The sequence below is a fragment of the Petaurus breviceps genome, unplaced genomic scaffold (assembly GCF_028583685.1).
Source record: "Petaurus breviceps papuanus isolate PSGF00001 unplaced genomic scaffold, PetGlider_PUasm1.0 90696, whole genome shotgun sequence".
Classification (NCBI taxonomy): Eukaryota; Metazoa; Chordata; class Mammalia; order Diprotodontia; family Petauridae; genus Petaurus; species Petaurus breviceps.
In genome coordinates, this window is record NW_027187314.1 from 9,738,176 (window position 1) to 9,751,910 (window position 13,735).

The 13,735-nt window shown below is 33.3% G+C and overlaps 1 protein-coding gene across 7 annotated transcripts in view; it reads left to right on the forward strand.

Moving 5' to 3' along the window:
• GK (glycerol kinase) overlaps positions 1-13,735 on the forward strand; it is an 88,450-nt gene that overhangs the window by 17,429 nt on the left and 57,286 nt on the right. For 5 of the 7 annotated variants that reach the window (XM_069065647.1, XM_069065648.1, XM_069065653.1 and 2 more), the window contains exons 3-4: positions 1,700-1,806; positions 4,766-4,843. In XM_069065647.1, the coding sequence (XP_068921748.1) occupies positions 1,700-1,806; positions 4,766-4,843 (185 nt within the window). Of the gene's footprint in view, positions 1-1,699; positions 1,807-4,765; positions 4,844-12,561; positions 12,646-13,735 lie in introns of all 7 variants that reach the window. The other 2 variants (XM_069065654.1, XM_069065651.1) reach the window with 2 other exon arrangements.

The following is a 13,735-nucleotide window of genomic DNA, read 5'->3' on the forward strand; positions in this document are numbered from 1 at the left end:
TGGTTTCTACTTCCTTATTGGATAAAATATGACTGGAGCAATTCCAAGTTCTTCACGGGTTGACTTTGACCCACATTTCTAGACTGATTTCATGTAACTCCCCTTCATATGCTTTTTATTCCAGCCAAACTGGTCTACTTGCTTTTCTCACTCCATATGTATTTCATCTCTCACGTCTGTGTCTTTGCACCAGGTTATCCTTCTGTCTTCAATGCTTTATCTTTCCTTACCTATGTCTCTTGGAATTCCTATCTCCCTTCAAGGTTCTGCTCAAGTGCCACCTCTTACTTCCTCATTCCTTCCTACCCATCACTACCAGTTATTTGTGCTCTTCCCCTCTCCCCCAAGGTCATGAATATTGAACTGACAGGTTTGTATTTTTGTTTCTGTGATGTGCTTTTTTGGTTTACAAATTTCTCATAGTCTTTGTATAAGGTAGGTAGTACAGTTATAGTTATCTCCATTTTACAGAAGAGGAAACAAAAGCTTAGGATACTGGATAGCTCAAGGTCACATACAGTTAGTGTCAAAACATAGCTTTAGAATGAAAATCTCTCTTGACTCTAGCATTCTTTCTACTACATCATGGCACTTTGTTGATCTAAGTATAGCAGATTCTATTGAATGAGGGCTCCTGGAGAGGAATAAAAAGATAAATTGATAGGTTTATATTTAGCAACCAATTTATTTGCAAAAATGTTATCATTTTGAGCACAATGTGTATTACTATATCCAGAAAAAAAATAGTACATTAACTTTTATATGCCGTGCTTATGACATCATTCTATATTTCCTTGTATTGAGAGGTCTTTCAATAAGAGTGTTCCTAGTTAGAACATTTCCTTGAATAAATGTTATTTTTAAATTTGATTTTTAGAAGTGTACATATTTCTTGTTTATCAATATAAAGCAGAATTTCTTTTTCCCTCAGAATCACATTTTCGGTCTATTTAGGAATAACCAAAAAAAATCATCTTTAAACATCTATTGAATTCTCACAGGCTTTATTGTCTTTTGGGAAAGGAATTACTTGCTTTTATTATCAAACTAGGTTTCAAAATATGTAATATATATAATTTATGTAATTTTTTTTTGCTTTGAAATTAGGAATATATATGTAGGGAAAAGTCTGTCTTCTGTATAATGTCTTTAGTTTATTGGATGTATTTTGTCTTAATCACAAACCAGAAACTGCTTTGATACTGACTATGGGTCTTAAGATGAATCAAGTACAATGGTGTGCTGGTAAACATTTAACAACCAAATCTCTTAGGCGGGATTGGTGGGAGTATAAGTTCAGTTGGAATTACTAACATTTTCTCTGTCACTTTCTTAAATCTAGCCAATTAACAAAACAATAAATAAAGGTCCTGATTTGTAATATTCACTAGTTTGAGGTTTAAATGCTCGAACTAAAATTTAACACTTTGTCAGTTCAAGCTGTTTCCACACACACCTGATCAAGTGACTCTGTAGCCTTATTTGATATTGTGAGGACTGAAGGATTTTATGTCAAAGCCTTGGTCTTCTAAATTATCAAGACACTTTTCCTGTTATATTCAGTCAGTTTTAAAAACTATAAATTTCCTGAATATTTATACATGTGGTACCCTTGTTAAAGTGAATGATTTTTTTCAGTCTCATTCAGTTTTGTTACAGATTTCTAGATAAATAATCAAATGTGTTTTTATGTTCAAAGATGGGTGGAACAAGATCCTAAGGAGATTCTACAATCTGTCTATGAATGTATAGAAAGAACTTGTGAAAAACTTACACAGCTGAATATCGACATTTCTGCTATCAAAGGTATTCTTTTTGGGGTTTGGAAATGGGTGGAATGGATTTTAACTCCTCAAAATTATTTCAGTTTTATATGCTTACATTCCATCAGTAACAGTATTAAGGAAATTTTAAAATTTTCTACAACAATAAAGTCAATGACATCACTTTCAAAAACTCCAGGGGCGGCTAGGTGGCAGTTAATAGAGCACTGGCCCTGGAGTCAGGAGGACCTGAGTTCAAATATGGCCTCAGACACTTGACACACTTACTAGCTGTGTGACTTTGGGCAAGTCACTTAACCCTAATTGCCCTCCAAAAAAAAAAAATTCCAGTTGACCATGATCATTTTCACAATTGTAATGTTTTTTGGGTTTTTTTTTTTTTTTTTACAAAGAATAAATCTCAGTTTAACTTTTTGCATTGGAACATCTTTAATTAGGTTGTTAATGTGATTTAGTTTGATGTCTAAATTAGAAAGGGACTTTATTCTCTGACTACCCAACACATTTCTTCCTCCACTGGAAACTCTTTTTGGGTCCTGAAGATCAGGTATTATGACTGTGGTAGCAAAGACTCATGGTCAGAACTTTCAAGGTACCTAATATCTAAAGTGAAACTGAATTTTCTAGAACTAATGGTTCAACATAACATTGAGCAGTAACTAGGTAATTAGTACTGAAAATGTATTGTAAAGATATAAACATGATAAAATGTATATGATTTGTTATGTGTATAATGCAAGGAGTACTGAACTTGAATTTGAGTAATAGCTCAAAAACTGTGTTACAGTGGGCAAGTCACTTCACTTTGGAAAGTCAGTTTGTTGTTGTTTTTTCATTTTAAAAGGGTGATAATATTAAATGCCCCCTTCAACCAATTTGTAGTTGTGAAGAAATAATTTTGCGAACTCTAAGTTGCTCTAGAAATACAACTACATTGTTAATAACATATGATCATGATTATAATACATTTGTTCATTAAACAGCCATTTAGTAAGTGCTTACAATGTTTAAAACACTCTGTTACTAGTAAAAGGTATATAGATAATTAAGACTTGGACCCGATGCAGTTCTCAGTAACTACCATTCTTAGTTTAATGTAACTCTGCTCCTACCTCAATTAAAAAGTTGCTTTAAAAAATTATTTTGGGGGTGGCTAGGTGGCATAGTGAATAGAGCACTGGCCCTAGAGTCAGGAGGATCTAGGTTCAGATTCAGCCTCAGACACTTAGCACTTGCTATCTGTGTGACCTTGGGCAAGTCACTTAGCCCTTAATTGCCCTGCCTTCCCCCCTCCAAAAAGAAAAGGAAAAAAATTATTTTGAAACCATGTAGCCTCTGATTTTAAATTACCTCTGCATCCAAATACTTCCTTGCTGTTTTCTTCAGGTGCTATTAAATCCTTTTCATCTAAGACACATGGTCTATTCATCCTGCTTCATCTGTTAAAATTTACTTTTATCAAAATAGTTGTTATTGATACTCTCTTTATACCAGTCATTTCCTGCGTTAAATTCTTCTCAGTCTTCGAAGCCTTCCTTTTAACAAAGAGTTAAACAAAAGGAATCAACATATTAATCACATGTGTGCTGCATATGTAATATTCCTCATCTGTAGCTCTCTTGGTATTAAAAAATTCCTTTTTATTATTATGAACTTGATAAACATCAACAAGCATGAACATTTCCTTATGCAAAGGAGAATAGAAAAAGACTACATATAAGGCCATGAGTTTCCTCTTTCAAACTTAGCAATATAGATCTAACACTGTTAGAATTCTTTACAGTAATATGTAAAATTTTTGTTCTAGTACCATATGTCATTGCCTGAAAGTTTTTTACTGGATATGGAAAAAAATATAGTTGGTATAGCAATATATTTCAGGATATTTTCTCAATTTCCCCTTTCTCACGTTTAGCTAAAGTAAAGAGGAATGAATTCTCTTAATTTCTATGGAAATTAATCTTAGAACTAACATTTATTAATTGCTACTTATTTACCATGTGCTTTATATAAAGACAAAAAGTAAAGCAATCTCTGCCCTCAAGGAGCTTATGGCTGAAAGACATTTTTATTTCTTTGGAGATAGTTCCTAGCCAATAATGTGGAGGTCATAGATCACTGAAGCTCATGTGATCCCTTCTCCATTTCCAATTGACCAGACCTTGTGAGTTCTCTGGAGGGCAGCTCAAATCCTAGTTCTGGTTTATACTTGAGAAGTATGACAGTGACACCAATATCACTGACTTCTGAGATTTGAGTCTTCCTTCCTATACTTGGCCACAACATCATACTCTTAATTAGGTTTTGCAAGCTTGCTATCTATATTTGTATACCACAATTCCTTCACACTATTTAATAAAATCAGTTTTATACTTTTAAACAGTTAACTCTGCATTTAGTTGTAAGCCAAGAGAGTCTTGTGAAAGATTGGCACCTTAAAAATAGGGGAAAAGCAATTGGATCCCAAAGAAACAATCTTTGGTAGGTTCAATATGTGATCCATTCCAGTCACCACCATCTAGGGTAAGTTGTGATGGAAAAACCACCGAACAGCAAAATGGACATCTGTCTTTCACTGAATTCATTTTTAGCATATAATATAGTAGAATCAGAGATTTATAATTGGGACAAAGACCTCAAAAGTCATCAAATGCCATTTTATAGATGATGAAACTGAGGCATGAGAGATTAACAGATTTACCCAAGGACATATGTATAAAAGGAGAGGCCAGGATTTGAACCCACATGCCCTGAATCTAAATCTACCATTCTTTCTCCATATTTGTATTGATTATATTACAAAATCATACCCTTGGGTCATCATTAGGCTATTTCCTGGGACACTGAAGAGAAATAAACTAAACACACGACATATAATAATTACTTTATCTCTAATTATGCTGAAATTAGATTTAAAATATATTTTATTCCAATTTTCTGTTTATGTTTTTATGCTGTCTTCTGCTTAATTTTCTTACAAGCTATTGGTGTGAGCAATCAGAGGGAAACTACTGTAGTTTGGGACAAATATACTGGAGAACCCCTCTACAATGCTGTTGGTAAGGTACCAAGTATATTGTTTCAGTTAAAACACATGTGTGTATATGTATATATAAGATAGATATTTATATATGTTCAATATATATGATAAAAAATCGTGTTTTTCTACCTTTATGAGATAAAGGAAATGTTAAATTTCTTTTACTAAATTGTAATAAGTAATCCCGTTCATCTTGTAATTATATTATTCAAAAAAAAAAGTTCAATATCTTGTTTATTAAAACTTCAGTCTTATGTATACTTCCCTTTACTCTACAGTTTTAGCACTTTAAACAGTTATAATTTAGGTAGCATCAATCAGTAAAATTGCAAAAATAAATTGTACAATAATCTTTGTATCAGGAATTGTCATATGTTAATCGCTGTTTACGAAAGTGTTATATTATAATCACTTGACATTTCTGCATTCATCAAGATAGAACTTCAGATAGTGATTTCCTGACTGGTTTCATTTTGTAGTGTTTTAAGTATGTTTCTCAATTCTTTGTTTTGTTTTTGTTTTTATTTATTTATTTGGAAACCAGAATGTAGTGAGGGACAGGAGGTTTATTCTTTTCCTCTTTGCTATAGGAAAGAAAATAAAATCTAAAAATCCTTCTAGCTTCTAATACAAATGTGTATCTGTTAAATAGGAGTTAGCCTAAATACCTGATTTATATTTATTTGACTGTAATCCTGTTCAATGCAAATGATTATAAATGCCCTTTGAAATTTTGATATTAGCTAGGGGAGTGCTGGTGCTGATAACTGCTATAACTTACTAGCAAAAAAGGATTATTGCTAAGCTGCAGCAGCTAATAATATTTATACTTTTGAAGTAATATTGCAGTATGATTATCCCAGTCCTATCACTAGCAGTAACATATTTGTGGAGAAAATAGGAGAAATTATAAGAGTATGTGTAATGTACAATTTGTATTATTCCATTTTAGAGTTACTTTAGTGAGGGACATACTTGAGTATAGTTCAAATGGTAATGCTGTTAGCATATGAAATGAACCAAAGTGGTAAGTACCTTTTAGTGTTGTAAAATTTGTATGAATGTTTGCCCATATAGACTTTTAAAAAATTAATAATAAATGCTGGTAGAATTCTTTTTCTTTTTTAATTAAAAAACACAGGAGTATTTTTGAGAATAAATCCTTAATGTATTAAAGAGCTAATCAAGTTTTAAAAGATTTCTAGTTAAAGGTGTTCTAGTTGCTAAGGGATATACTAGGAAACACAAGACAATCCCTTTTAAAAGCTTTCATTTTATTTGGAACGACATTGTTATTATCACGTATGAAACAATCATTAAGCCCTGATCTGGCTTACTAAATACAGTAGAAGTTAAAGATAAGGAAGAGATCAATATGGAGCAAGTAGAACATGACCTGGGACAAAAAGAATATGAGGTTGGTGTGTTACATGCCAATCATGTAGGATATGGAATGATTTGGCAAGAAGTATCAAATTACATACAAATGTAATACTTTTCCAAAAATGCCAACAGCAAAGAAAAATATTACTATATGGACATTAAGACACAGAATATCTTTGTTCTGGTATTGCTGTATTTGGTACCTTTGTTAAAACTCCTGTTATTAGGTCTAGGATTAGGTAGTTATTTAAAATTTGGATTGTGTCTTCAGCATTTTTTTTTTTTTGGTTAATTTGAAAGATTAATTTTTCTTTTGAAATCTAAACGGTGAATTATATTGATCATTAAAGTCTTTAAAGAGGCATGATGGCATAATAGAAAAAATAGTCATTGGAGTTAGAGAATCTGGATTCTTATCTTGGTTCTGCCACTAAAATACCTGTGTGACCTTGAGCTAATTCACTTAAATTTGAGTTTCCTTATCTGTAAAATGAAGACATTGGACCAGATGACCTTGAAGGTTTCTTCCAGCTTCTAAATCAATGGTACTATGCTATATATTTTAATTTATATCCTACTTTGAAATTTTAATGAAATACTACAAACATTGTGTACATAATTCTGTTAAATAACATTCTTTCACATTATCAAGCTCTTTATCATTGAATTTCTTAGAAAACTGTACTTGTGAAAGGGAAAATACAGAATTGGACAGTCTGACCTATTTCACTTAGTAATGTTTCTGCTTCTCATTAGCTCTTCATTTCAAAAAGAGGTTTGATATTCTTTGGGGTCATTTTGAGACATGTTTTATATAATTGCTTCCTAATATTGTACCAGGACATATCAGTTTGTCAAGATTTCTTAGTTTACTATAGCAAGCTGTAAAGGTTTACCTCTCCACGTATATAAACTGCTGGACTTATGAACTTCTCCCTTTACCTTTGCATCTTAATTTTTCACTGTTCTCTCCAATTGTATTTTTAAACTTTCTTTTCTTTGAAGATTATCTTCTCTGCCTTTTTCATGAGATTTCCTTCCTTCCCATCCCCCACATTTCATCAGTACAAATAAAGATTCCCTTGTCCCTCATATACCAAAGGAAACTTATGAATATTTAATTGTTCCATCAGAAAGTAAAAAGAGTAGACACGATCATAAAAGTTTGAGAAAAGGGTGAATCAGTGATGCACTGATTCAATTCACTGAATCAATGATTCAGTGGTCATTAACATGCCCAGGATTTTCATGTTCATTTTCACCTTCCTCTAAATCAGTCCTTCTCAAGAATCAGACATGTTAAAAAAAGCAAAACTAATTTTATCTTTCCATTTCATAGGATGCTAGAACTACAGATTTTTAGAAATGGAAGGGAGCTAGAGGTTATCTAATCACACGCTATCTTTTTATAGATGAGGAAATTCAGGCTCACAGAGGCATAAGCAACTTGTCATTAAGTCACATAGATACTGAGTAGCAGAGCTGGGATTCCAGCCCAAGTGCCCTTTCTTTCTTTTCCTCATCATTCTCTCTTTAATTCTCCCACTTCCTTAATCTGTTTCCTACTACATTTGGTTGATTGGCAGATGTGACAGTGCAAAAGTTACATAAATCTCACTCAGTTCTAGCCACGTATAAGCAGAGCTTACTCCTAAGTAAAAATAATACCTTTGTAGGTTTTTCAGCAGTTTAAATTCCTAGAGAGTCAGAAATAACTGAATAAACTGTTAACATTTTTTTTTAAGCAATTGGGGTTAAGTAACTTGCTCAAGATTACACAGCCAGTTATTTCTGGGTGTGGTGCTAAGTGTCTGAGCCCAGATTCAATCCTCAGGTCATCCCAACACTGGGGCTGGTGCTCTTACTCGCTGAGCCACCTGGCCGCCCCACTTCTAACATTTAAAATTTTACCCAAAATAATTTCACTTAGCCCTAAAATGTTATTTTCTTGTTGTGTATATAGTTCATTATTTAAAAAAAACAAACAAACTTTTTTTTTGACAAATGTTTGATTTTGTTTACTGTGGTCTCAAAGACTACTTACTAGTTTGTAAAAGAGTTGTAACCTGTATTAATGAAGTACCTACACTGATGAAATTACAGTTCCTGAAAACACTAGTGGAGTTTGTTTTAGTAACCCCAAATAGATAGATATTCTTGATTTAGTGTATTGAATCTTGACGGGTCTTTACTACAAAATGTGGAGTATCACAGTTCAGAAATTTGACGCAGAAATTCTAAATCAGAAGTTCCTAAACTTATTTGGTCTACTACTCCCTTAAAAAAAATTACTTAGCTCCTCCCTGGAAATCTACTTTATTTAACCCTTTAATGATTTAAAAAAAAAATTTGCATCATTTCCAAAAAATATATATAAAATTAATTTTTAAAAATGACTCATCTTAAATTTAATAATTTATTGTGAGTTTGTTGTTTTTTCTTGTATTGAAATTTTGATGATGCAATATTGTGTCCTGTAACTGTATAGTATTGTATTATAAGCAAGTCATCACACACATATATTCCCTCTGAGACATGAACACACATGGCTCACCTGCCAACATTTGCTTGTTAAGACCTATTGGCAGACTTGACCACTGATCAGTTATAATTTGCATTTTTATATTTATTTGGACTATAATGTAATCACTGTGCCATTAACTGTTACACAACAGATGAATCATGTAGGAATGGTTTTTCAAAATTTTCTTCCCTTCTCTTCTTTTCTCACGGCACCCTTATTTTTACTCAGTGTCCTCCAATTGCACTGAGACTACTACTGCCACCCCCCAAATTGTTCTAGTGTCCACCCAGGGGGCAGTATTGCCCACTTTGGGAACCTTTGCAAAAATCATTCTTTTTACCTTTTATTGCACAACTGGTTAACGAGTGATTATACCTGGCAATGAAATCAGGGCAAGGGAAACTTTGTGCTCCTTTTCCTCTTTTTTTTTTTTTAATGCTTGAAGCAGGACTGTATTTCAAAATGTTAATATCAAAGGAAATGATAAAGAATACAAATATTGAGAGAGACAGAGGGCTAACTTTCAAGTCATGTTCAAATTCTGTTTCTGATATATATATCTTGTATGACCTTTGATAAGCCACTTCTAGTGCCCGCAGCAACTCTAAGATTGTAAGTTACTGAGTTATTGATCTGCCTTGGTAGGAGTTCCCACATTAGAAGCTCCCCACACTGAGGAAAACACAGACCTAGCCCCATCCCCTACCAAAACTTACAAAATTTCTTTGATTTACGTGTTTAACTCTGTCAGTTGTGTATTTTCATGTGTGTATTTTTAAATTGCACTTAATTTTTTTTGTTATGATGAGTTGGATTAGATGAACACTGATATTCCTTCCGATGTATAAATTGTATAAATTATAATCTTTCAATGCCATATATACTTCAGCCTTAAATTTGATCCTAATTTAAAATTATTGCCCTCTTTGATTTTAGGGGAATTTTTTTATTCAATTAGAAAAGTAGTTTTTGTTTTGAAATTGTGATATCTTTAGCTGTACTATTTGTCTATTAAAGAAATTTCCCCCTTCAACTATTTACAGTTACTTTAAAAACATACTTTGACTATGTTTACTCAGTCTTTCTAATTGAGATATAAAAGTAAATTATAAATATAACAAGCCATAAGCTGATTCCAGTTTTCAAAGGCCATTTAAACATTAAAGAAATGAAGAATACTTTAGCCCATGATTATTTTCTACTTCTCACAATGGCTCTGCTTCATTTGAGAAAATGAGAACAAGGTGAATACCTTGTGAAGTAATAAGGTTTCCCTCCCTATTCCTCTATGTGTTTTGATCTACTTAAGCGTTTCCAAGAACCATTTACCTAGGCTAAAAAGTTACTTTTAGTGAGAGGAAGCTAATTGCCTTTTGGCAATAGGAAACATATACATTGGTTGTCTGTATTGCTACCATTGTCTCACCTGTGAAGAAATGTCACAAGTCGTTATTTCATTGGTGTGGGAACTTCACATATCACACAGCTTAGTGTCTTACAGAGTTGCCTGAGTCTCAGCAAGATCATAATTTCCTGATAGTCATGTAACTAACTAATAACCATTTAAAGGCAATATTTAAACTCATTTTTCCCGATTCCAGGTTGTGTTCTATCCACGGTGTCTGCTTTCTCTCCCTATAATGAAAATAGATTGAATTATTTTATACTATCAGTTGTCAGTTATCTGTAATCATGTTAACTGTTCTACAATCTGTTACTTCTTTATCTTCAGAGGCTGCTGAGAAGCTGTCTTTATGAGAAGATTGTTCCTAAGAGTATTCTTGCGTCAAAGCCAAATATATAAAGATCAGATTGCCTGTATATTTTATTGCCATTTATTTTCCCTCCTATTATAAACAAACAGTTGAATTCATTCAGTTCATTTAAAAAGATATAAATGCCCACTAATTTAAAGTTATATGCTTTATGCACTGCAAAATACTAAAGTTTTAAAGTAATTTCCTCTGTGTCTGTACAACAGCTCTAAGTGATACACTGCAACTATATATATGTATAAATATATTATATATATATATATATATATATATACACACACGCATACAGACTCAGAGAAAAGATTTATTTGATGAGGATATGAATTCTCTCTTTATTCTTTAAACACTTTACAAAGTAAAATACAGAACATATGTTCCAATACAGCTACTAATTAGGACTGCTTTGGTGTGATATGAAATCTTGTTCAATTTTGTCCTTCTATCATAGTTTATTCTAAAGTTTAGAGTAGACATGTAAAATTTACTTTTTTTTTTTTAAGCAGTCGGGGTTAAGTAACTTGCTCAAGGTTACACGGCCAGTTATTTCTGGGTGTGGTGCTGAGTATCTGAGCCTGGATTTGATCCAGGTCATCCCGACACTGGAGCTGGTGCTCTTGCTCGCTGAGCCACCTGGCTGCCCCTAAGCAACTGGGGTTAAGTAACTTGCTCAAGGTTACACAGCCAGGTGTTTCTGGGTGGGTGCTAAGTGTCTGAGCCTGGGATTTGATCTCCAGGTCTTCTCAACACTGGAGCGGGTGCTCTTATTCGCTGTGCTACCTGGCCACCCCAAATTTACTTATTTTTAGAAAATTTACATGGCATTCGTTGTTGACACATTTTGTAGGGCTTTAATGCCTTCCTTAGTTTTAGAGCGTTTTCTTTTCACTTTGACCAGTACTTCTAGCTTAACCAGATGAATTCATTCTTAGAGATATTACCTTATCAGACCATTTTTTACAAATTGTTTCATAAGAAATCTTGACAAAATATTTAATGTTCCTTTCCAGCATAATGTTCTATGGGAATGTGCTCCTACAGTGTTCTATTCATTTCATTACAATTATATTTTTAAAGTGTTTTATTCTTTCTAATTACATATTATGATAGTTTTCAACATTGATTTTTATAAGATTTTGAGTTCCAAATTTTTCTCCCTCCCTCCTTCCCCTAACAGCAAGCAATCTGATATAGGTTATACATATGTAATCATGGAAACATATTTCCACGTTAGTCATGTTGTGAACAAAAGGGAAAAGCCACAAGAAAACTGTGAACATAACATGCTTCCATCTGGATTTAGACTCCATAGTTATTTCTCTGGATGTGGATAGCATTTTCCAACATGAGTCTTATGGAATTGTCTTGGATGATTGTATTTTTGAAAAGAGCTAAGTCAATCATAGTTGATCATCACATAGTGTTACTGTTACTATGCATAATATTTTGGTTCTGCTCACTTCACTTAGCATCAATTCATGTAAGTCTTTTCAGGTTTTTCTGAGATCTACCTGCTCATCATTTCTTATAGCACAGTGGTATTCTATTATATTCATATACAACAACATGTTCAGTCATTCCCCAATTGATAGCCTTCCCCTCAATTTCTGATTCTTTGCCACCACAAAAAGAGCTGCTATAAATATTTTTGTAAATATGGGTCTTTTTCCCCTTTTTTAAATGATCTCTTTGGTATAATACAATTGTATTTTCACTGATGGGAACTAATCAAGCCCTTTTCTTGTGGTTGTCTCTTACTATTTAGCTGAGATATACATTTGTCTTATTTCATAAGGAAAGTTATATCCCTCCTAGGGCCACAAAAAGGCTAGTCCTGTTCAGCAGTTGGGAGGGTTATGAAACAGGAGAGATTGTACTTCTACAAAGTTTTACCCATTTTTCCTTTCTTTTCTCTCTATATGTAAATTTACCTTAGTTCGTTCTTCTATGAACAACTTACTCAACCAGTAATTCTGTAGGTGGTGGACAGGTGAGCTCTTGGGCCCTGAATCTGGCCCCCTCCAGTTAGAACTGCCATTATTTCTTCTAATGCTCTAGCTGCTCCAGTTTCTCCTGGTCCTTCAATTCCAGTTGCTGTTGTTCCTTCTGGTTCTTCAGGTCCAGCTGGTGTTACTTCCTCAGGTATTGGTGCTGTGGCTATTGCTGGTTTGTTTGTTGTCTTTTTCTGAGCTTCAAACTGTGCTTCACTCTTGATCTGCTTTTTCTTTAAAAAAAATGAACCTACTCAATGATATAATGTACTTTGGTCTCAGTCTTGCAACTTGGGTTCTTCTCATGGTTTTGATCTATTTCACTTCCATTTTGTGAGTCTTAATTTTCTATCCAAGCCTCTTCCATGATTAAAAAAAAAACAACCCAACATCTATTTCTATTTTCTTGCAGAGTTCTAATTCAATGAATATTTACACATCCATGAAGTATACCAAGTACTATACCAAATAATGTCTTTTTCTCTTGATAGTTCTGCCAATTATTTCACAATCTCTTTCCTAAATCAAGTATCATTGCAGCCTTCTATAATGCTGATATCTGTGTTCCTTTTGGTGAAGGATTCTGGATCCCACTGCTATGGTTAGCAGAGAGTAATTGGGAAGGCAGGTTCAAAGAGACTTAAATGTTAAAGTAGTCCTTGATGAAGAACAATAGGCCAGTGAATGAGGAAAGCTAGAATCTCCTTGATGTCCAGAATTTCATTAAAGGAAGTAGCAGGAACTTATAGAACCTTGAAGACTGTACTCTAGAAGGAATTTTTAAGTCATTAAATCATAGGAATAGAAACAGAACTCTACCTTGATAATCTTGAAGTTTATTTCCTTGTTCCCTAATTATTCTACTGATCATTCAAGCAAGTAATATCTCTGTATGTAAGAATCTGGCCAATAGGAAAAGTTCACATATGCTATACTCTTTACATAGCTTAGTGCCAAAATTGTTTGGCAGTTTCGCATAAACTGCTACCACAGTACTACAGTTTCTTAGACATGAAATTTCTGATCATGTCCATGATCATGTTCCCTATTTTTGTAGAAATTTCTCTTTATAGGTGCATTATACTATTTCTTCCTTTCTCATATACTGGGAAACCTGTGAAAGAGTCCCTAAATCCCATTACAATCTAATAGGAAGTAAGGGTACTGTCAAAGTTAATCACCAGTTCTTAGGGAGATTACTTTTTAAAAAGTAATTTAAAAGGACTAATTAGAGTTTCCCA